Source organism: Natrix helvetica (genome assembly GCF_964273705.1).
Source record: "Natrix helvetica genome assembly, chromosome: 1".
Lineage (NCBI taxonomy): Eukaryota > Metazoa > Chordata > Lepidosauria > Squamata > Natricidae > Natrix > Natrix helvetica.
Window position 1 is genome coordinate 357,019,990 of NC_138548.1, and position 22,563 is coordinate 357,042,552.

Consider the following 22,563-nt stretch of genomic DNA (forward strand, 5'->3'; position numbering starts at 1 on the left):
CCAGCTGGGATGCTGGAGGAGCTGCTGGCAGGGAGGGAGGGAAGAAGGGCAGAAGGGAGGTGGAAGGAAGGAAAGAAAAGCAGACACGCCGGAGGGAAAGAGGAAAGAAGGCAAGCAGGCAGGAAGGAGGCAGAAGGAAGGAGGGAAGAATGGAACTGGAAGGGAGGCAGGGAAGGAGGGAGGGAGAAAGGAAGGATAGGAGGATAGGGAAAGAGGAAAGAAGGCAGGCAGGCAGAAGGGAGGGAGGCAGAAGGAAGGAAGAAAGCATAGATAAGAAGGAGGGAAAGAAGGCAGGCAGGCAGGAGGAAAGAGGAAGGAGGGAACTGGAAGGGAGGCAGGGAAGGAGGGAGGGAGAAAGGAAGGATAGGAGGATAGGGAAAGAGGAAAGAAGGCAGGCAGAAGGGAGGGAGGTGCAAGGAAGGAAGAAAGCATAGATAAGCAGGAGGGAAAGAAGGCAGGCAGGCAGGGGGAAAGAGGAAGGAGGGAACTGGAAGGGAGGCAGGAAGGAAGGGAAGGAGGAAGGGAGGGTGGAAGGAAGGATAGACAAGTAAGAGGGAAAGAGGAAAGAAAGCATGTGACTACGGTGGGAGACGAGGAAAGACCGGTGTGCTATGTTATGCAGAGGTGTACTTATAACAATTTTATAGACAAATGATACTATTTACAGTCGCGCGGGGGGGGGGGGCGCGAAATGTTTTCTTCTTCCTAGGGGGGGCATGACAGAAAATAATTGAGAAGCATTGCTGTAGCGTGAGAGTGGGACAAACTATTCTGTTTTGCTGACTTCACATTTTGTAAACTGTGTTAGAAATTGTGGGTGGCTGCCTCCCACAGAACTCTTAAAGGGCAGGCCATGTATCCCTGTGGCACATGATGATTCGAAAAGTATCACTTGTAAGTGTATTGTGCTGAAGCTGCCAAAAATATCCAATGCAATCCTAGGCTGCATCAACAGAAATAGTATCAATACAACAAGAAATCATACAATCACTTTGCACTGCTGCTGTACAATACAACCAAAGCCATGATGCTATGATTCTATTAATTTAGAGGCAGTTTAGAAAATAGGTAGAGAGCAGCATCATGAATTTGCTTCTGGTAAGGGGACTTTTTTTTTAGAAAAACTATTCTATTCAGAAAATTAATATAAAGTACAAAGAAGATTTTTTTTCAAAAACAAAACAAGGATAGACAAAACATTTAAAAAGAAAAATGTGCATTAAAAAGACAAAAGCAGATTTACCTATATTATTCCCCCCTCCAATAAAATACTCATAAATATATTGGAGCAATATTAGTGGGGGAAGAAATATATCTGTTTGATTCTTATTAATAAAACTTTTTCTTAAGATTTCAGTTCAGAACAATAAGACAACAATTGTGTCTTATTGCCCCAAATCATAAAACCTCTTGATTGATCCATTTTCCAAATTGTTTTCCAGTTAGATACAATAGGTCCATTTCTCAATCTTCTTAAGAAAGTCCAATTCATCACACATTGAGTCTGTTAGCTCCAAACCTGAAGGAGCCACATCTGCTTCGGCCTTCTCCAAACAAACCGGCTTTTAAGAAGTGGCTGTGGGAGCTTCTTGGGAAGAGTTTAGGCTCATAAAGGGATTCATTTGGGACAGATCCATCCATTTGTGAATGCTCATAATCCTAAATGCTTCCATCAGTCCCAGAGGAAGGGGATCTCCCAGAGGAGAAACATATTTTTTCTCACAACGATCCATTACATCATTGTGGGTAATCCACCAGCTGGATACGACAATGATTATTTCCTCCCCATGATGCTTCCAGCAAATAGCATCCACTGCAAATGGCTTTTTTTCTTTGAATTTTTTTTTATTTTCGTATAAGTATCCACAAGTATACCATTACATCTTAACAAACACTTATGTATTATTCAATATTATATCAATTCCTCTTACCATGTACCCACAACTCTCCTTTGCTCTTTTGCTTTCCATACACAATATTACACATATTCCGCAGCAGCATTACCTCCTCTCCTCCCTACCTTCTACCATCCCTCCTCTCTTTCCTACTTCCCCTCCTCTCTCCTCCAATGGGCAGGAACACAGGAACATCCTGAGGTAACTCCAAATAGCATACAGAGCACACAGAACAAAAAAAGCGGGAAAACTGGGAAACTCCCCCTTTCCACCTACAGCAACCAATCATAGCGTAGATTGCCTCATGCAGAAGCCAGCAATCCACTCAACTGCTCTGTTCCTGCCCATTGTCCAATTTAACTGTTTCAGCTACTAAATTTAATATCCTAAGACCCCTCTAATTTATAGCTGGACAGCATTTAAACCAAATCGTTTCACAAGATCTTTGTGTTTTTGTATACTTAATGGTTTTGTCATGAGGTCAGCTAAATTATCTTCTGGTGGACAATAAATTACGTCTATTATTTCCCTGCTTCTCTGACAATACATGCCCTCCTTGTAACTTTTCTTTCTACTCCTATGAACTATCGGAGGAACTGGATATGTCTAGTCTAACACAGAGCAGGAGTAGGGATGCCATCATAGCAGTCTTTCAATATCTGAGGGGCTGACACAGAAAAAAGACGGTGGATCCATTGTCCAATGTGCCTGAGAGCAGGACAAGAAGTAACAGGGGGAGACTTATCAAAAAGGTATCCAACCTAGAATCAAGGAGACATTTCCTTTCAGTGAGAACAATCAATCCGTGGAAATGCTTTGCCTCCAGTAATTGTGGCTGCTCCGTCAATGGGGTTTTTAAAGAAGAGACTGGACAGCCATTTGTCCAGAACGGTAGAGGGTCTCCTGCTTAGAGAATTGGTCTCTTCCAACTCTTAGGTAATTTTAAGATAACTTTATGAACGTTTAGGCCTCAGCCTGTAGCTAATCTTCACAAATTAAGTAGTGTCACCTTTCACTATATCACATTTTCCTATTTCAGTTGTATCTGTTGCAAAGGTTGGTTGGTAGGAGTGGAAAGTGACTTGATGGCATGTAATCTGTGCAAACGTCTTCCAAACGTATTAATAGACAGAGAAAGGACGAGTCTGTTTTACTCCCTCCTATCGGGAGATGGCGGTCAGATGGGCAGCATTGGCGCCTAGAAAGCCGTGGAGGCATCTGGGGTTGAGCTTTAAGGAGTTAAAACCATCAAGTGCTGCATGGCTAGAAAGGAAGGGAGAGAAGTGCAGGATCTACTGGATCGTTGACGGGAGGAAGAGAAGCCGAGTAACTTCTGGGCTCCTGCAAGTGTCGAAGCAGCAGTAGCTGGTGGGTGAGTCGAGGGCAGGTTGGAGGAGAGGCTGGGAGCAAGAAAGGCTGCTTGACTTCCTCCGCAGCGTAGAAGCAGAGAAGCAACTGGAAGATAGACAAAGGCAGTTGGATGTGACCTTGGCGATCATGCAGTCCAACCCCCTGCTCAAACATGAGAACTTAGATCATTTCAGACAAATGGCTCTCCATTATCTTCTTCCAAGCCTCCAGGGAGGAGCTTCCACAACTTGGGAAGGGAAGCCGTTCCACTGGTCCCTGTCAGGAGATTTCTTATTTCTCGGATGCTTCTGCCAACCGGTGCACATTTATGATGGTTTCAGCATCCCACACTCGGGATCCCCATTTGTGACCTTCCCAGATAGATTCTGTCAAGCAAAATCAGTGGGGATGCCAGCAGGAAGTTGCAAGCCACAGTCAGGTGAACTTGCCTTTAAAAATCCACAATGATTCGCTTAACAACTGCAGAGGAACAGATGTAAGTTGGCACTGTCCTGTGATATCATGCTTCCTGATGGGGCTGCTTAGTGACACTGATGCAGTCAGTAAGTGAGGACTGCTTCAATAGTAATGTCACCAGTGTGGTTGTGGACAGTGTTTTCTGCTCTTACTTGGAACTGAGGACTTCCATGGCAAAACTGGTGCTTCAAATCTTGCAGTCTTTAGGCATCATTTTATCAATTAAAGCCCCCACATCTCTAAAATTAGCACAGAAGGTTTGACTGTAACCATTTTGGGTTTTGGGACAGCTTTCTGGCTGAAAACACATGGATTTTCCACATATACACATATTTATAAATGTGTGTATTTGTACTTCTCTCTGTATGCCTCTATCTACAATTGTATAATTCATCCCCAGCACTTCTAGATATATTTCATAATAATCCTTTAGGGTGATAATAATTTGTTTTTACATAAATATTTTATTAATTCATCAAAATGTAAAATGTAAAATACAGAAGTGGAATGAAGAAATAAAAATAATGGAAAATGGGAGGAAAAGTGGAAGAGAGGAAAGTGTAGGGGAAAGGAAAAAGAAAAGCATTGTCTTCTGACTCTTTGAATGCAGTAGAATAATAATATAAAATCTCAACTATTTACATTTGTATGATAATATAAACTAGCCCCTTCTATAACAACAAATTTACCTAATCAACAAAACCCAAAATCAAACTTTCATTTTTTTCCTATCTCACGAACAAAGTCCAAAAGCGGTTTTCAAATTAATCCTGTTCTTTACTTTATTCAAAGCAGTCAATTTAGCCATCTCTGCTAACTCCATCAGGTTTTGCAGCCATTCATTCATTGTGGGAGTGAAAATATTCTTCTATTTTTGTGCATATAGCATTCTTGATGCCATCAACACATTTAACATCAAAGTTTCATTTATTTTCCAGGTTCTGTATCCACTAAAAAAAAACTTTCTGCTTTTAGATACTAACCTCATAAATCCATTTAGCATAGAGCTTCCGGCCTGAGCAGGGGGTTGGACTAGAAGACCTCCAAGGTCCCTTTGAACTCAAATTCTGTTATATATTTCCAGTGTTGAAACATTATATTACATCCAAAGTTCTTTGCCCATTGAATCATACAATGCTTTACATACTCATTCTGCAAGTTCAATTTCAATAGCAGTTTATAAACCTTAGATATAATATGTTCAACAATTCATTTCCAATTTCCAATTCATTTTTCACAAAATCGTATCCATAGCTTTTTTTGTCTAGTTCAAATATTTCCTTCAATTGTAAATATATGAATCAATGACAAACATCCTTCTGATTCCAAGTTGTAGATTTGAAGATAGGGTCATGATAATTGAATGATATTATTTGACCATAAGTCTACCAGTCTGGCCTTGCCACCATTTCTTTTCTTTAAAAAGTTCCTGGGGAGACACCCAAAGAGGAATGCATGTCTATCAAAGTGATGATTAAAATCAACATTTGCTTTAACCTTATCATACCACAAAGAGCTTTGTCATCAAAATCTTTATTCGTGTCTGTCAAGCTCAAGGAAGCTTTTATTTTGAAGAGTCCCTCACTCTTTTTACTAGAAAACAACAAGCATCAAAGTACAATTTCAAATCTTGTCAACTCAAACCTCTTTCCTTTGCATATTGCAATAATTCATGTTTAATTTTTTGTTTTATCCCCTTCCCACATAAACTTAGAGAGGTCCATCTGCCATAGTTTAAATTGAGTTTCCGTTATAACATTTAAAGTGTGAAAAAGAAATAACATTTTTAGTAAAACATTTATTTAAACTACAGAGGTTCTACCCAATAATTGCAGTATGAAGAATTTGTGATGGACGTAAGTCAACAAGTGTATTTCGTGATTGAATGTATATTTGAACTTGGATCTCAGTAAACTTCAGTGTGTCAAATGAATCATAATTAACATTAGAAGCTATTTCAGCATTGTGGCATGCTTGCTTTTTACATCTTCTGCAACCATTTCATAAAGAAACAATTTTAAACTTACACTTTTATTTTAATCTTACAGATGAAGAGGATACCAATAAGAGCACTCTGGACAACTGAGAACAGCGAGCAACTTTGAAAATAAAAGCAAATTGAGCCTTCAGGAAAACACACAATTCTTCTCTTTCCCCCGCTGGTGAGTGATAAAGGGGAGAAAATCCAGAAAAGATTTCAAACTGGAAAAAGTAGAGTACGAAGAACTGAACAATAGATTACATGAAAAGGTCAAAGGAGATTATTTTTTTCAATTTAGAAAAAGAAGGAAATATCTAGGAGTCAGGGGGGAGGAAAGAGACAATTGGATAGCCACAAAGACAGTAATGCAGGCCTTGCCCTGTGAGGAAGAAAACAGTAGCTTGAATCAAAGGTCCATGCAACACGTATTTTTGACCTCTTCAAGAACCTCAGGGGTGGAAAAGCTCCATAGGTGTGCCTGTTGTGGGAAAAGCACACATAGTAAATCGCATATTATGCATAAGAGGATCCACTCTGGAGGAAAGCCATATAAATTATCTGAATGTGGGAAAAGATTTAGCTAGATCAACTCCCTTGTGTTTCATGAAAGGACCCACACAGGAGAGAAGTCCTATAACTGATCTCAATGTAGTAAATGCTTTTGCAAGCATGGCAACTTGATGATATATCAGAGGACTGACACGAGGAGAAGACCCTTTGAATGTGCTGATTGTTGGAAAACTTTCAGTAAAAATTCCATTGTGGTATACTAGAGGATGCAGACAGGAAAGAAATCATATACCTGTCCTGATTGTGGGAAAACTTTCATTGCAAATTCCCAGTTGGTGATACACCAGAAGACTCACACAGGAGAGAAACCCTTTCAATGTCCTGATTGTGGCAAACGTTTCAGTCGGAATTCAAGCCTGGCAACACACAAAATGACTCACACAGGAGAGAAACTCTTTGAATGTTCTGATTGTGGCAAACATTTCAGTTGGAATTCCCATTTGGTTAAACATCAGAGGACTCACACAGGAGAGAAACCCTTTGAATGCCCTGATTGTGGGAAAAGTTTCAGTGAGAATTCTAACCTAGTAAACCATCAGAGGGCTCACACAGGAGATAAACCCTTTGAATGTCTTCATTGTGGGAGAGGTTTCAGTCAGAATTCCAACCTGGTGAAACACCAGAGGACTCACACGGGAGAGAAACCCTTTGAATGTTCTGATTGTGGCAAATGTTTCAGTCAGATTTCCAACCTGGTGAAACACCAGAGGACACACACAGGAGAGAAACCCTTTGAATGTTCTGATTGCGGCAAATGTTTCAGTCAGATTTCCAACCTGGTGAAACACCAGAGGACTCACACAGGAGAGAAACCCTTTGAATGTCCTGATTGTGGAAAAAGTTTCAGTCAGAATTCAAGTCTGGTGAATCATCAGAGGACTCACACAGGAGAGAAACCCTTTAAATGTCCTGATTGTGGCAAACGTTTCAGTGGGAATTCAAGCCTGGCGACACACAAAATGATTCACACAGGAGAGAAACCGTTTGAATGTTCTGATTGTGGCAAACGTTTCAATTGGAATTTCCATTTGGTTAAACATCAGAGGACTCACACAGGAGAGAAACCCTTTGACTGTCCTGATTGTGGCAAACGTTTCAGTCGGAATTCAAGCCTGGTGACACACAAAATGACTCACACAGGAGAGAAACCCTTTGAATGTCCTGATTGTGGTAAACTTTTCAGTTGGAATTCCCATTTGGTTAAACATCAGAGGACTCACACAGGAGAGAAACCCTTTGAATGCCCTGATTGTGGGAAAAGTTTCAGTCAGAATTCCAACCTGGTGAAACACCAGAGGTCTCACACAGGAGAGAAACCCTTTGAATGTTCTGATTGTGGCAGATGTTTCAGTCAGATATCCAACCTGGTGAAACACCAGAGGACTCACACAGGAGAGAAACCCTTTGAATGTCCTGATTGTGGAAAAGGTTTCAGTCAGAATTCAAGCCTAGTGATTCATCAGAGGACTCACACAGGAGAGAAACCCTTTGAATGTTCTGATTGTGGCAAACATTTCAGTTTGAATTCCCATTTGGTTAAACACCAGAGAACTCACACAGGAGAGAAACCCTTTGAATGTCCTGATTGTGGGAAATGTTTCAGTCAAAGGTCCAGCTTGGTAGTACACCAGAGGATTCACACAGGGGAGAAACCCTTTGAATGTCCTGATTGTGGGAAAAGTTTCAGTCAGAATTCTGAGCTGGTGAACCATCAGAGGACTCACACAAGAGAAAAACCCTTTGAATGTCCTGATTGTGGGAAAGGTTTCAGTCATAATTCTAACTTGATTAGCCATCAGAGGACTCACACAGGAGAGAAACCTTTTGAGTGTCTTCATTGTGACAGAAGATTCAGTGAGTATTCCAACCTGGTAACACACCAAAGGACTCACACAGGAGAGAAACCCTTTAAATGTCCTCTTTGTGGGAAAAAATTCAGTCAGAATTCAAGCCTGGTGATTCATCAGAGGATTCACACAGGAGAGAAACCCTTTGAATGTTCTGATTGTGGCAAATGTTTCACTCTGAATTCCCATTTGGTTAAACACAAGAGAACTCACGCAGGAGACAAACCCTTTGAATATCCTGATTGTGGGAAAAGTTTCAGTCAGAATTCTGAGCTGATTAACCATCAGAAGGCTCACACAGTAGTAAAACCCTTTGAATGTCCTGATTGTGGGAAAGGTTTCAGTCAGAATTCTATCCTGGTGAAACACCAGAGGACTCACACAGGAGAGAAACCCTTTGAATGTCCTGATTGTGGGAAAGGTTTCAGTCAGAATTCCAACCTGGTGGAACACCAGAGGACTCACACAGGAGAGAAACCCTTTGAATGTTCTGATTGTGGCAAATGTTTCAGTTGGAATTCCAGTTTGGTTAAACACCAGAGGACTCACACAGGAGAGAAACCCTTTGAATGTTCTGATTGTGGGAAATGTTTCAGTCAAAGGTCCAACTTGGTGGTACACCATAAGACTCACACAGGAGAGAAACACTTTGATTGCGCTGATTGCGGTAAAAATTGCGGTGAGAATTCCAAACTGGTGAAACATCAGAGGACTCACACGAGTGAAATGATATGAATGTCCAGATTGTGGGAAAAGTTTCAGTCAGAATTCCAACTTGGTGAGACAGTAATCTTAAACTGGGTAACGAGACACGGTTTCCCTTTATCCCCAGTTCTATTTGCATTATTGATGGAGGTTTTGCCAAATGCAATTAGGAATTGAAGGGATTGGAGTACAAAGAAAACTAAAATAAATTTATTTGCAGATGATATATTATTAACATTTCAAAATCCTGTAGTTACTATAGAGAGGATATATTTACATCTGAATGAATTTGGGAAATATAGTGGATTAAAAGTAAACTGGGAAAAATCAGAAATGATATTATATAACCATAGTAGACGAAGTGGAGATATTGAAAGGGAAATATAATTTACAAATAGGAGATAGTATTAAATATTTAGGTATTGACATACGAACAAATATTCAGAAGTTAAAGAAAATAAATTATGAAAAGCTGAAGAAAGATATGAAAGATAAAATAGATAAGTACGAGACAGTATAGTTATCATGGTTTGGAAGAATTGGAATGATAAAAATGAAGGTTTTACCCAAAATTAATTTTTTGTTTTGGATGATTCCAATTAAATTCTCGGATCAAGAATTAAAGCAAATACAGAGGCTGCTGGAAGTGTATTGTAATGGAGGTAAGAGAGCAAGAATAAGTAAAGCATTGCGGTATGAACCCTTTAAAAAGGGTAGGCTAGGTCTTCCAAATTTTAGAAATTATTGGGTAGCTAATCAATTAAAGGTGGCACCCAATATTATAGTAGTAACTAGAGATTTCATATGGAGGAACATAGAGTTGAAAGTTAAGAGAAATAGGTGAGCCTATAGCTGTGATGGCAAACCTATGGCACAAGTGGCACGTGGAGCCATTTCTGATGGCACATGAGGCATTGCCCTGTCAGCTCCAGTGCACATGTTGTGTGCTAGCCAGCTGATTTTCGGCCTTGATTTTTGGGCGTTTTTTGCCCTTTGGAGGCTTTCCTGAACTTCCGGTTTATGTGTTGGGCCGTTTTTTACCTTCTCCAGGCTCCTAGAAAGCCTCTGGAGCTGGGGAGGACAAAAAACCAACCTACCAGGCCCACCGGAAGTCAGATAGTGGGCTGTTTCCAGCCTCCGTTGGGCCTCCGGGAAGGCATGGGAGGCCGTTTTCATGCTTCCCAGGCTCCAAGAAAACCGTGCACACATGCGCAGGGTTGCGGGGGGGAGTGGTTTACAGATACATGCGCAGCGGGCACGGCATGGGGGGCATTAAATTATGGGGATGGCCACGCGAGAGCACACACACACATGCTTTTGGCATCCAAAGCGAAAAAGATTTGCTATCACTTCTTATAGAAACATATTGGTTTAAAAAGGATATGAAAAAATTGTTAGGAGGATACAAAATCCATTTTTAAAAAACTTGGTGGAATTATGGAAAAAATGGAGATACCAGCTAATGCCAGGAATCTCTCCTTTAATACTGCCGGTGATGGAAATGGAGAAATTCCCTAAGACTGAATTGAAAGTATGGATTAGTAAACTAAAAGAAACAGATATATAAATGGGAAGACTGGAAGAACAAGATAAAGAACATAACACAACTAAAAACATTTTAGCGGATATTAAATTAAATTGGTTGCATTTAATACAATTAGAGAAATGCATAAAAGTGGAAGACAGATTCAAGGAGAATGATAGACAGTTAACAAAATCTGAAATGATTATAAAATAATGTGAGATGAATGAAGAATATATAGGGAAAAGAAGAATAGGGAAAATATATAGAACATTAACTGAATTAGAAGAGTAGGCAAAAGGTTTAAAATTAATTTGGGAATCAGATTTGGGAGAAATAAATGATGATTGGAAAATATTTGGACTAGAAAAGTATATAAGAATATGTCAGAGTTAAGATTGATATAAAGTCATACGGAGGTGGTATCTAACACCACGTAAATTAAATCAAATAGGTGGTAAATATACAAATATTTGTTGGAGGTGTAAGAAAGAGTTGGAACACATAAACAAAAGTGGTGGGAAAAAATATGGGACATGTTTAGAGAAATTAGAGCACTGTTGAATGTAAATCTAGAGATGTCACTGAGGATTGCGTTTTTTGTTGCTGGTGGAAAAACGGGATATAAATGAAACAAAAAAAAGAATTGATTGTAAATTTGATAATGGCAGCTAGATTAGTGATGGCTGAATATTGGGGACAAAATTGAGATATTCAAAGAAATGGGTGGTAGAATGAAATTTGGAGTATGGCAACAAATGATAAATTAACAACAGAAATTAAACTTTAAAAAGGGATGATTAAAGTAAATAATTATAATGAAATATGGGGGGATTTTATAAAATCAGTGTTGGTGGAAGGCAAAGGGAATAAACCTGCTCAAGAATATATGTTGTTTAGGAGGGTGTAAGGGCATAATTGGAATATATTGTGTATCTAAGAAATATTGGGGGGGGGAGGTCTCCAGGGGGTAGGGGGTGCACTGTAATATGTTTTTCCCCTTTTTCTTTTGTCTTTTCTTTTTGTATTCAGTTGCATATGTACTGTTTGTATTATTTGTGTTTAAAAAAAATTAAAAAGGAATTCCAACTTGGTGAAACATCAAATCACACATACAGGAAAGAAACCGCACAGGTGTCCAGATTGTGGGAAAGGTTTTAGTCGGATTTCCAACCTGGTGATACACCAGAAAACTCACACAGGAGAAAAACCCTTTGAATATATGGATTGTGCGAAAAGTTTTAGTCACCATTTTAACCTGGTGAGACACTAGGGGATACATACAGTAGAGAAACCATACAGATGACCTGTAACAGTGGTGGGTTCCTGCTGGATCGCACCGGATCGCGCGCGCTCCCTTTCAGCGCTCCACCTGGCTTGCACGCTCCCTTTCAGCGCTCCACCTGGCTTGCGCGCTCCCTTTCAGCGCTCCACCTGGCTCTCGTGCTCCCTTCCGGCGCTGAAACCGGAAGTACAGTCTTGCCCCGCCCCTGGCGAAGCAACGACGCCTGCCTGCGCTCCACCAGCTCGGCTGGGAACGGAGAAAAGACTTTTCAGGCGCTCCGCTCCGCTGAGGAAACATCTCCGTTCCCAGCCGAGCTGGTGGAGCGCAGACAGGCGTCGTTGCTTCGCCAGGGCCGGGCAAAACTGTACTTCCGGTTTCAGCGCCGGAAGGGAGCGCGAGAGCCAGGTGGAGCGCTGAAAGGGAGCGCGCAAGCCAGGTGGAGCGCTGAAAGGGAGCGCGCAAGCCAGGTGGAGCGCTGAAAGGGAGCGCGCGCGATCCGGTGCGATCCGGGAGGAACCCACCACTGACCTGTATGTAATGTAGGTTTACACACAGGAGAGAAAGTCAAGGAAATCCACATTAGGCAAAAGTTGATGAGTTTAGAGAAGGGTTAAATTTCATTTTTGCTCTCTCATTGGAAGTGTAGGTGAGAAATTAACTATTTAAGTTCCGGCCTGATTCATTTTACTGAAAGATATATTAGACCTGAGATTGGAGAGAAAAATGGAAAATATTAATTCGATAAAGGTGTACTACCTGTTTTTTTTTGTTTGTTTGTTATCAAGCCTTTCCCTCTCTACAGGATCCCTCCAAGCTTTGCCCTCTCCCACAGGGTCGCTATAGGTATTTCCCTCTCCCACAGTGTCTCCACAAGCCTTTGTTCAACCCACAGGGTCCCCAAAGGCATTTTTGCTCTCCCGCTGCCTCCCACAGTCCTTAGGCCTGACTCACACCCCACCAGGCCTCCCAGGCTCTTCCTGCATACCCTTGGAAGACCTCTGAACCTAAAGTTGGTGAAAAAGGCCAAGACACTTATCCCAGGGCCACATGGCTATGTCCTGGAAGCAGCCGTTATTTTCTTCTTTTTTTGCAGATTTTTTAAAATTATTTTTTCCCTTCTACAACACATTACAGTCATTATAACATTGTTATGTCATCATATCTGTACACGTATATAATATTTTGCTTCTATATTTACACACTGTTGGAAGAAATGTCCTTCTGGGTTTGGCTCCAAGTGGGAGAAAAGTCACTGGAGACATGGAGGCTGCTTGGAAAGATGGTTTTAATGGTGAACAGGACCACATGGCTTGAGTCCTGAACAGAAAAGGTGATCTCATGCTTCAATGTTGGTGAAGAGAAGGAAAGAGAAGGGGCTTGCTAGGCTTGTTATAACCTGTTCAGTCCCACCTCTCTGTTTCCTGTTCCAGTGTAAGAAATGCATTCTGATTGGTTGTCAGACTCACATGGGCTCATGCAGGGGCAACTCTCTAGGCTGAGTCCAGGTTTGGTTGAATTCTCAGAGTTCTCAGATGCCATGTGGTCAGTTGAGTAAAGGCTTATATTATCATGCCTTCATTCCCATCCCCCAGGAGCTGAAGGAGATAACTCTTTTATTATGTAAAGGTACTGGCTCAGGCTTTCATGGCTCATGGACAAAAGGTGGGGGCAGGAAGCTGCAGGGAGAGTTACCTTGTCTTTTTGAAACATGTTTCTTCCTTTTCACATCCAGGGAAATATAATATTCTGCCTTTTCAATATTTCCTAGGATATTTCATTTTTCTGGGAGAGGGCTGGGTGATAACTTCCTATAACACCTTTATATACAGTTCTATATGTATTTATATATGTTTTTCGGCTTAATTAATTTTCTTGTTTTGCAGCCATTTATACCAATTGTTCCAAATTTCATAATATTCCGACTCTTCTTTATCTTTTAATTTCAGTGTTATTTTGTCCATCTCTGCACAATCCAAAGGTTTTTTTTATCACTAATTCTCTCCGAGGGGGCATTATTTTGTTTCCAGCATTGGGCAAATGCTATTCTAGCTGTAGTTAGCAGATGTATTAATATGTACTTAATTTTCTTTGTATATTTCCCTTTGATTATTCCCAGCAGAAAGATTTCGGGTTTGTATTTTATCTGTTCTATTTATCTATTTCTTTTGCCATTTGTGGAATTGGTCTTCTGTTATTTCCTTAATCAAATTTGTTTGGACTTCTCTTCGCAACTTGTTGCTTATTACATATCTTGTAAAATCTCGAAACCCTCCATCAGCTTCCTTAATCAGTTTATCTTTGGTTATCAGTAGTGTTTTGGTCAAAATTTCTCTCCTTAACCCTTCTTTATAAATAAGCTGAAGCCTTTGAAGTGCAAGGTCAAAATGATCAATGGGAAAAAAGAAAAAGCAATGTTTCCAGGTCTCAACCTCCAAGTGGCAGTGTAACTTATTTTCCCTCTAAGGTTACTACCCTCTTTACATACCTTTTAAATCTTCTTTATGTTTCAGGCTTAGAAGAAATAAAGTTCTTAAATGAAACCAAATAAAAAGAAAAAATCCATCCCAACCAATATTGTAGAAGTAAAGGAAAAAAATTAATCCATAGATAAAAAAGAAATAGAAGAAGAAAATCCAAAACTTTCACTTTAAAAAGTAAAAAATATTCACAAAACTTCCATCAATAGAAAAATAAAAAATAAAATAAAAAGATAACACACTGTCCAATAATGCTTAATTCCGCCGCTTATTTCCTTTTCTTTACCAATTTGATTTAACTTCAATTTTTTGGGGGTAGTCTTTTATAAAAATAAAATTTCCTCACCAGATGGACACACTTTCTCTTTCTGCTTTTCCTTCCATTGCGGAGCTGTCCCAACTTCAGCAGCTTGAGGCTGTGCTTTTTGTCGCCGGCTAGAAGAGATTCTTTTAGATCAATCAGGGACTTTGCGATGTCCCTGAGATCAGCAAGACGGTGACTCTTCCCTGTGACCGTCTCTGCGGGACGGTTTAGGTCCAGATGGACCGTCCAGCGGCAAAAGTAGCGACTGTGATCTTGGAGCTCCGAGATCGCACGTCGTGTTGCGACGTCAGCTTTCTCCACAAAGAAGCTTTCAAAGAGGCAGCCACAGGCTGGCGAAAAGTCCTCTGGTTGGTGAAAAGTCCTCTGACGCCGACGCCATGTTCTTCATGCATGGGCACCCCTTGGACTTGAAAGTCTAAGGGGTGCCCATGCACGAAGAACATGGTGGCAATAGTGGTGGACTTTTTGCCAGCTTACAGCCAGCTGCCACCATGAAGATTTGCTTTGTTCACCGTAGAAAGGAGCGAGGGGAAGACAAGAGGAGCCAGGCCCTTCAGCGTGCCCCCCCCAACTTCCCGGGGGAGAGAGCGGCTGCTGTCATCTATTACATTTTTGGCTGTTGCCTGCTTTGTTCTCTAGCCCCTCTCCTTCCCTCACTTAGCTGCTACTGCCAGGGTGCCCCCAGGGCAAGTGCAGGAGTGTGTGTGTAACGGGGGCACGAATTATTTGGTGCTGAGGTAGAAGCAGCCATGGCAGCGGGGAAAGCCAAGAAGGCGCAGAGGAGTCGCGAGCACATTGGACCGCCAATAAAAGCAGTCCTTGAGTCAATTTGGACATTAAGGTTGTAAAAGAGAAATTTTCGCCTCAGATTCGGTGGCTGTGGCTAGACGATGGTGGGGATCATGTGACTGAGTGGGTGTGGGCGTGAGTGACATCACATTGGCCCCGTCCATTCAGTCACATGCCCCCCACCTAGCCATGCCCAAACCGGTGGCAAAATCTTTTGAAACCCACCGCCAGGATTCATCCCTGGGCCATGTGATGGACTTGTGGAACCAGCTGCCATTTTGTCACACCTGCCTTAGCTGGTGGCAGCTGCTTCTGAGTTCTTGTCACGTGGGAGAGGGAGAAACTGCTCTGTTTCACTACCTTAACACTGTGCAGATGAACCTGATAGAGAAGAGCTGTAGGAATATTCAGTGGAGAAAAAGGATGATGGCTTTGATGACAGGATCTTCAAGTTTACTAGCAACTCCTGCTGTGATCTCGTTTTCTTGGAGGTGCCTGCTTGTTTCTCTTTGATTGCATCTGGGTGATAGCAGCATGCTGACATATCTATTGTATCCCCTTGGTGATGGCGATGTGAGAAAAAAATTGAACGGTAGAAAATAATTTGTAATAATGCATTGTGAAATATAAGAACTATCAATAGCTTTTGGCAAGGGGAAAATTGGGTAGGATCAGTGTTGCTATGAATGTTAGGGCAGGGCAAGGCACTCAGAATGGCTTCAAGCTGCCAGATGTGCAGTGAATAAGTTTAATAATAAAATTTTAAAAATTGAACACAAAACTCTTTTCTCAATTCTTCTTTTGTGTGAGGTCTCCACACATACAGTGGGTTTCTAACATGCTACAATTGTTAATCTACCTGTAATCTGTCTCTCTTGCATTCTGCACCTTTATAACCAATCTGTCTTCTTCAGCTTTATTTCCCTCATTATAAATTTAAATTTTCAGTTTCAATAGTACCTCAATCCAGCCGCTTTGTGCCTCTGATGATGTGAGCTGCAATTAGGCTTCTGCCTCCTAATTTGTTGCATTGCTATTTACCTCCAGAGTTTCCACCACTAAGACTGTGCCGGTGGGCTTGTAGCTTTCCCCCCCCAATTTTTCAAATATTTTTTTTTGAATTTTTATTTTTTATAATCTTTATAGATATCAGTGCATGAATGGTGTGGTAACTGGGTAACATACATTGCAGTACACATAAATATAATCTTATTATTCCTAAATATGACATTTCATTTCCATTATTTCATATTATTTATGTATGCCTTTTATCACCGTTCATTTCCGAACCATCTTTCTGTCCTTTTGAATATCTTAACATATTAATATATAATTATTATTGTTCCCCACTGAAGTCCTTAGTTAATAATCAAATCTTTAGTGGTCTTAGAGTAGGTCTGTGTCCAACAAATATTTCAGCCATTTTGAATAGTTATTTCCAAGTTTGTATATTTCCCTTTTCATCAGCAGATGGCGCTTTCGCTTCTGTCTGCTTCAGTCTCTCTACAATATTGTTGACTGTTCTAATTTCAATTATTTTAAAATTATAAATCCAATAATTGGGCAATACTTGGAACAAGAAATTTGGGACTTTAATTCCAGCATTTTAAAATGCTCTCAATATCACATCTTTTAACTTTGCTTACCAAGTTTTTATTTATCATTTAAAAAACATATTTTTTCCTTCTTCAATTCTCTGGTATTTTCCCTGGGTGCCCAATCGCCGCTTCAACAAATAGCTTTAAATATGCTTCCCCCTTGGATTTCAACTTCCAATAAAAAATATTTTCTCACCCAGATCACACTCCATTCACTTTCTCCACTCCACAACAGTCTTGGGTATTCAGGCTGTCCCTGGCTTCATGGCAGCCATTTTGACTGCCACTGCTCCTCGTCTTCAGTTGAGGGGGCTTTCCAAGTCAGGGAGGAGAGATACGGTTCTCCTCTACCTGCCAGGAGGTCCCCCTTTACTTCACCACCCTTCAGGGTGGCTATGGTCCAAATTTGGACCCTCTGATGAAGGGTCAGAGCTGACCGCAGAGCTCATGTATCAGGCTTCTGAAGGCGCTGGAAGTACAACCGGAAGTTCCCAGTGGGTTTGTAGATTTTGAAAAATCATAAAATTACAGAGGGTCTGTCTGACTTCCCTGATGATTCTCCCAGTTCTGAACCGGATCCAACAAACATTATGAAATTTCAGGTCCTCGCGGATAGAAACGGAGCCAATAGATGAAATGGCCGCTATCACCATTCATACTTTATTAAATCTGCATTAAAATGGCAGTGCAGGATACTGCTCTGAAAACGTTAACATGGTGTTCAACCAGCCTTATTCTTTGGTGGAGTATTCTATTTTTCCTTTTGGCTTTTTTACAAATATTTATTTTGAAACATTTCTACCATATATAGACGATCAAGCCCTCTTTTTTAGACCCCATTTTCTAGGCCAGTGATGGCGAACCTTTTTTGGCTCGCGTGCCACAAGTGGGGGGAGCGCGGGGGGGTCGTATGCGGGCATGCCGCACCCATAATGCAACGCGCGATCCCCCAGTGCGCATGCGCGCACAACACGCCCCACCCCCATTTTTACATGCCTTTTTAAAAGCTATTTTCGCCTTTCCCAGGATCCAGAGGCTTTATAGGAGCCTGGGGAGGGCGAAAAGAGCCTCCCCCGCCCCCCGGAGGCCCTCTGGAGGCTTCAGAGACTGTCCGGAGGCTTCCCTGATGCCTTCGGAGCGCTTAAAATGACCCTCCGAGCAACCCGGAAGTCACTTCCGGTTTGCTTGGAGGCTGGTTTTAAGCGCTCAGAAGGCGTCAGGGAAGCCTCCGGACAGTCCCTGAAACCTCCGGGGGGCGGGGGAGGCTCTTTTCGCCCTCCCCAGGCTCCTATAAAGCCTCTGGATCCTGGGGAAGGCGAAAAATAGCTTTTAAAAAGGTGAACTCAGCTGTCCAGCGCTCGCATGCTGTGCCATAGGTTCGCCATCACTGTTCTAAGCCCTGCTGCTTATTGTTCTCTCTCTGTGACCTAATGGAGGCTTCCATGCAGACAGATTTACAGAAGCAAATGCCATTTTTTCAGGTATAAAATTTCCTCCTTAAGGAATGAATTGGTGTTGTGGGTGCTCTTGGATGCAGTCCTGGACAGCAGGAATGAAGCTGGCTCCCTTGGAGTGTCTGGCCTGATGGTGCTGCCTTGTCCTCAATCCTTGGATGCCACAGGAAATCAGTCAAAGTTTTGGGATTGTGGGAAACAACCTTCCCCACCCCTAAAGAAAAAAAATATTTTGGGAAATTTTAAGAGGCAGAATATTTCCCCAAAGGAGAAATGGAGACACATGTTTTTAAAGAAAGAAAGCAGTCTTTCTTAACAGCCATCAGTATATATTTTGTGTTCATTAAGAAAGACTGGGCCAGGTTATTCACAAGTAAAAGACATTTATATCCAGCGATGGGATTAAAATTTACATTCTCTACCACCCAAATTCAAAGAACAGGTTGTAGCATGTTAGCACCCACTCCTCTCCTAGAAATATGAAATATTTTAGGAAATAGTAAACGGGCAGAATATTTCCCCTAAAAGGGAGGCAGAATCTCACACTCACCCTACCTTTGTCAATGGGCCATTAAGGCCTGGGCCAGTATATTCTACATAACAAAGATCTACCTCCTTCAGGCAGAGTCATAATAGGAATCCCAAAGCCCTTTCATTATATCATCACCCAGCAAGAGTCAACCAAGCTTGGGACTCAAATGTCAGCCTAAATAGTTCCCCCTGCATGGCCCCATGGGGGTCTGACAACCAATCAGAATACAAGCTCAAATTCAAAGTCCAGCAGAGGGTATAAATGTCTCTCACTCATGTGCCTTTTTTTTCTCCAGGATCTAAAATCATTTGGTCCTGCCCATCATTAAACCATCTTTTCAAGCAGTCTCCATGCTTCCAGCGCCTTTCTCCCCATTTGGACCTGAATTCAGATGGCAATTTGAATCTTTTCCCCTGGAGTGGGGATCTCTTCCAGCCTCAGCTCTGTCAGTATGGGTCCCTAACCATGTCAATCTCAGCTTACTCTATGGTGAGGTACCACTCAGGCAGCCAATCCGGTGCTCCTCTGGTGACACAGGCATTGCAGAGGTCATCATTTAATCCATCTTTGAAACAGCTCACCAGGATGTCTTCCGGCCAGTCAAAACTAATAATAATAATAATAAATTTGAATTTATTAGCCGCTCCCTCTCCAGACAGGACTCGGGGCGGCGTACAATAAAACATATAAAACATAAAACGTGCAAACACATAGACATCCAAATACACACATATACAAAGACATACATGCACAGACATACATGCACGGAGGAGGTAACAGATTACATCACATTTAGACAATTAAAAGTCACCATTAAAATACCCCATTAGTAATACCACAATTTAAAATTTAAAAGGACTGTCAGGAGGAATAAGAAAAAATTTACGGTTGAGCCAGGCCAGATAATTGAAAGAGGTGGGTCTTCAGCTGTACACGGAAGGAGCGGAGATCGGAAGTAATCCTGATGTCACGGGGGAGGTCATTCCACAGGGCTGGGCCCATCACAGAGAAGGCTCTGCTCCTGGGTGTCGCCCCCCGACACTGTTTAGCGGACGGCACCCGAAGAAGTCCCTCTCTGTGTGAGCGGATTGGTCGTAGGGATGTATGGGGCAGGATGCGATCCTGCATGTAACTAGGTCCTGTGCCATGAAGCGCTTTAAAGATCATAATCAAAACCTTGAAACGCACTCGGTAGACTACAGGAAGCCAGTGCAGCTCGCGCAGGAGAGGTGTTATGGGGGAGTATCTAGTCCTCCCCATAATCACCCGCGCGGCCGCGTTCTGGACCAACTGCAGTCTCCGAGTGCATCTCAAAGAAAGCCCCATGTAGAGAGCATTGCAGTCGTCCAGGCGAGACGTCACCAGCGCATGGGTGACTGTGCGTAGGGCATCCCGGTCCAATAAGGGGCGCAATTGGCGCATCAGGCGAACCTGATGGAACGCCCCCCTTGCCACGGCTGTTACATGGTCATCCATGGACAGCCGGGCATCCAGGAGGACGCCCAAATTGCGCACCCGTTCCATGGGGGCCAGTTGCTCGCCCCCAATGGCCAGAGATGGAAGCAACTGGTTGAACCGGGAGGCCGGAAGCCACAGCCACTCCGTCTTGGAAGGGTTGAGTTTTAGTCGGTTGCCATCCATCCAGACCCGTACGGCCTCCAAACACCGGGACATCATTTCAACGGCCTCGTTGGGGTGGTTCGGGGTGGAAATGTATAGCTGAGTATCATCAGCATACAGATGGTATCCCACCCCAAAACCACGGATGATCTCGCCCAGCGGTTTCATGTATGTGTTGAACAGGAGAGGCGAGAGCACCGACCCCTGTGGCACCCCACATGTGAGGGGGCTCCGGGTCGATCTCTGCTCCCCTGCCAACACACGTTGCATCCGGCCAGAGAGGTAGGAGCCAAACCACCGTAAAACAGTGCCCCTGACTCCCAGCCCCTCTAGCCGGTGCAACAGGATACCATGGTCGATGGTATCGAACGCCGCCGAGAGATCTAATAGGACCAGGATAGAGGAACAACCCCTATCTCTGGCCCTCCAGAGATCATCAACCAACACGACCAAGGCCGTCTCCGTGCTGTGCCCGGGTCGGAAGCCGGACTGGCGCGGGTCTAGATAATCATTCTCCTCCAGGTGACATGGGAACTGTTGTGCCACCACACTCTCTACAACCTTCGCTAAAAAGGGAAGGTTGGAGACTGGACGATAATTGACTAGATCCGTTGGGTCCAGGGAAGGCTTCTTGAGCAGGGGCCTCACAACCGCCTCTTTCAAGGCGGCCGGTAGAAACCCCTCACCCAACGAAGCGTTCACTAGGCCCAGGAGCCAGTCGCGCGTAACCTCCCAGGATGCCAGTACAAGCCAGGAGGGACACGGGTCCAATAAACATGTGGTAGGACGCAGTCGTCCACGCAACCTGTCCAAATCCTCGATGGCAACCGAGTCAAACTCCTCCCAGAACGGTCCCTCAAGACTCGCCTCGGGCGTCTCCATTGGACCACTGAAAGGGGCCCATCCCATCCGGATTTGAGCGACTTTGTCCTGTAGATATTTCCCAAACTCCTCTGCTCTGCCCTGTAAAGGGGCTTCCCGCGGTCTCTCAAACAAGAGGGAGCGAGTCACCCGAAACAGGGCGGCAGGGCGGTTATCTGCGGACGCAATAAGAGCGGCACAATGTTGACGTTTGGCCGCTCTTAATGCCACAAGGTACGTCCTCAAATAGGCTCGGGCCTGTGCTCGGTCAAATTCGGAACGGGAGGATCTCCAACGACTCTCTAGGCGTCTCTTGTGGCGTTTCATCACCCTTAGCTCCTCGGTAAACCAAGGCGCCAGGGTGGTTTGTCGCCGCAGGAGAGGCCGCAAAGGCACCACCCGGTCTAGGGCCCCGGTAGTCGCACTATTCCAGGCATCTACCAGGTCCTCCACTCGGGGGCGGGTCAGGTCCACAGGAGGTGGCCCAAGCTCCGTCTGGAACCTATCTGGTTCCATCAGGCGCCTGGGGCGGAACCATCTAATACCTTCCGGTTCCGCCTCCCCGCAGCGGGGGGTAGCACCAGGGAAGTCAAGCCGGAGAAGTGAGTGATCTGACCATGACAGGGGAATAATAGTTGAATCCCCTATTCCCAGATCACTCGTCCACTGGCCAGAGACAAAGACAAGGTCCAGCGTGTGGCCTCCCTCGTGAGTAGGGCCCTGAATTAATTGGGTCAGGTCCATGGCTGTCATGGAAGCCATGAACTCCCGAACCCCCTCAGACGCTTCTCCCATCGACGGCAGGTTAAAATCCCCCATCACTAAAAGTTTGGGGGTCTCAACCGCCACCGATGAGATCAGCTCGAGGAGTTCAGGCAGGGCCGCTGATGTATAGCGAGGAGCCAGGTATACTATCAGCAGGCCCAACTGCCTCCCTGGGCCCCATCTCACGACAAGGGACTCACACCCGGATGTCTGCGGCACAGTGAACTCTCTCGGCTCCAAGTCTTCCCGGATAATCACTGCTACCCCACCGCCCCTTCCCTGGGCCCGAGGCTGGTGAAATGCTCGATAACCTGGCGGGCACATTTCCACGAGGGGTAGGCCTCCCTCGTGGCCCAACCAGGTCTCAGTTATTCCTGCGAGGTCCGGCTCCCCCTCCAAAATTAGATCGTGGATGAGGGGGGCCTTATTGACAACGGACCTCGCATTGCATAACAGCAGTCTCAGGCCTTGGGTCTGTAGATCCTGACCACCTAGTATGCAGCAGGCCAG

The 22,563-nt window shown here is 43.5% G+C and overlaps 2 protein-coding genes across 2 annotated transcripts in view; both read left to right on the forward strand.

Moving 5' to 3' along the window:
• Positions 1-3,695: 3,695 nt before the first annotated feature.
• Positions 3,696-22,563, forward strand: part of LOC309384227 (uncharacterized protein) — a gene marked incomplete at its 3' end in the record, with an annotated part of 83,442 nt that continues 64,574 nt past the window's right edge. The window contains exon 1 of the mRNA XM_081937468.1: positions 3,696-3,741. The remainder of the gene's footprint in view (positions 3,742-22,563) is intronic.
• LOC309384226 (uncharacterized protein) lies at positions 7,401-10,116 on the forward strand (the record flags this gene model as incomplete). The annotated part of the gene is made up of 1 exon (XM_081937467.1): positions 7,401-10,116. The coding sequence occupies one exon, from the start codon at positions 7,401-7,403 to the stop codon at positions 8,853-8,855; it is 1,455 nt and encodes a 484-aa protein (XP_081793593.1). The 3' UTR covers positions 8,856-10,116.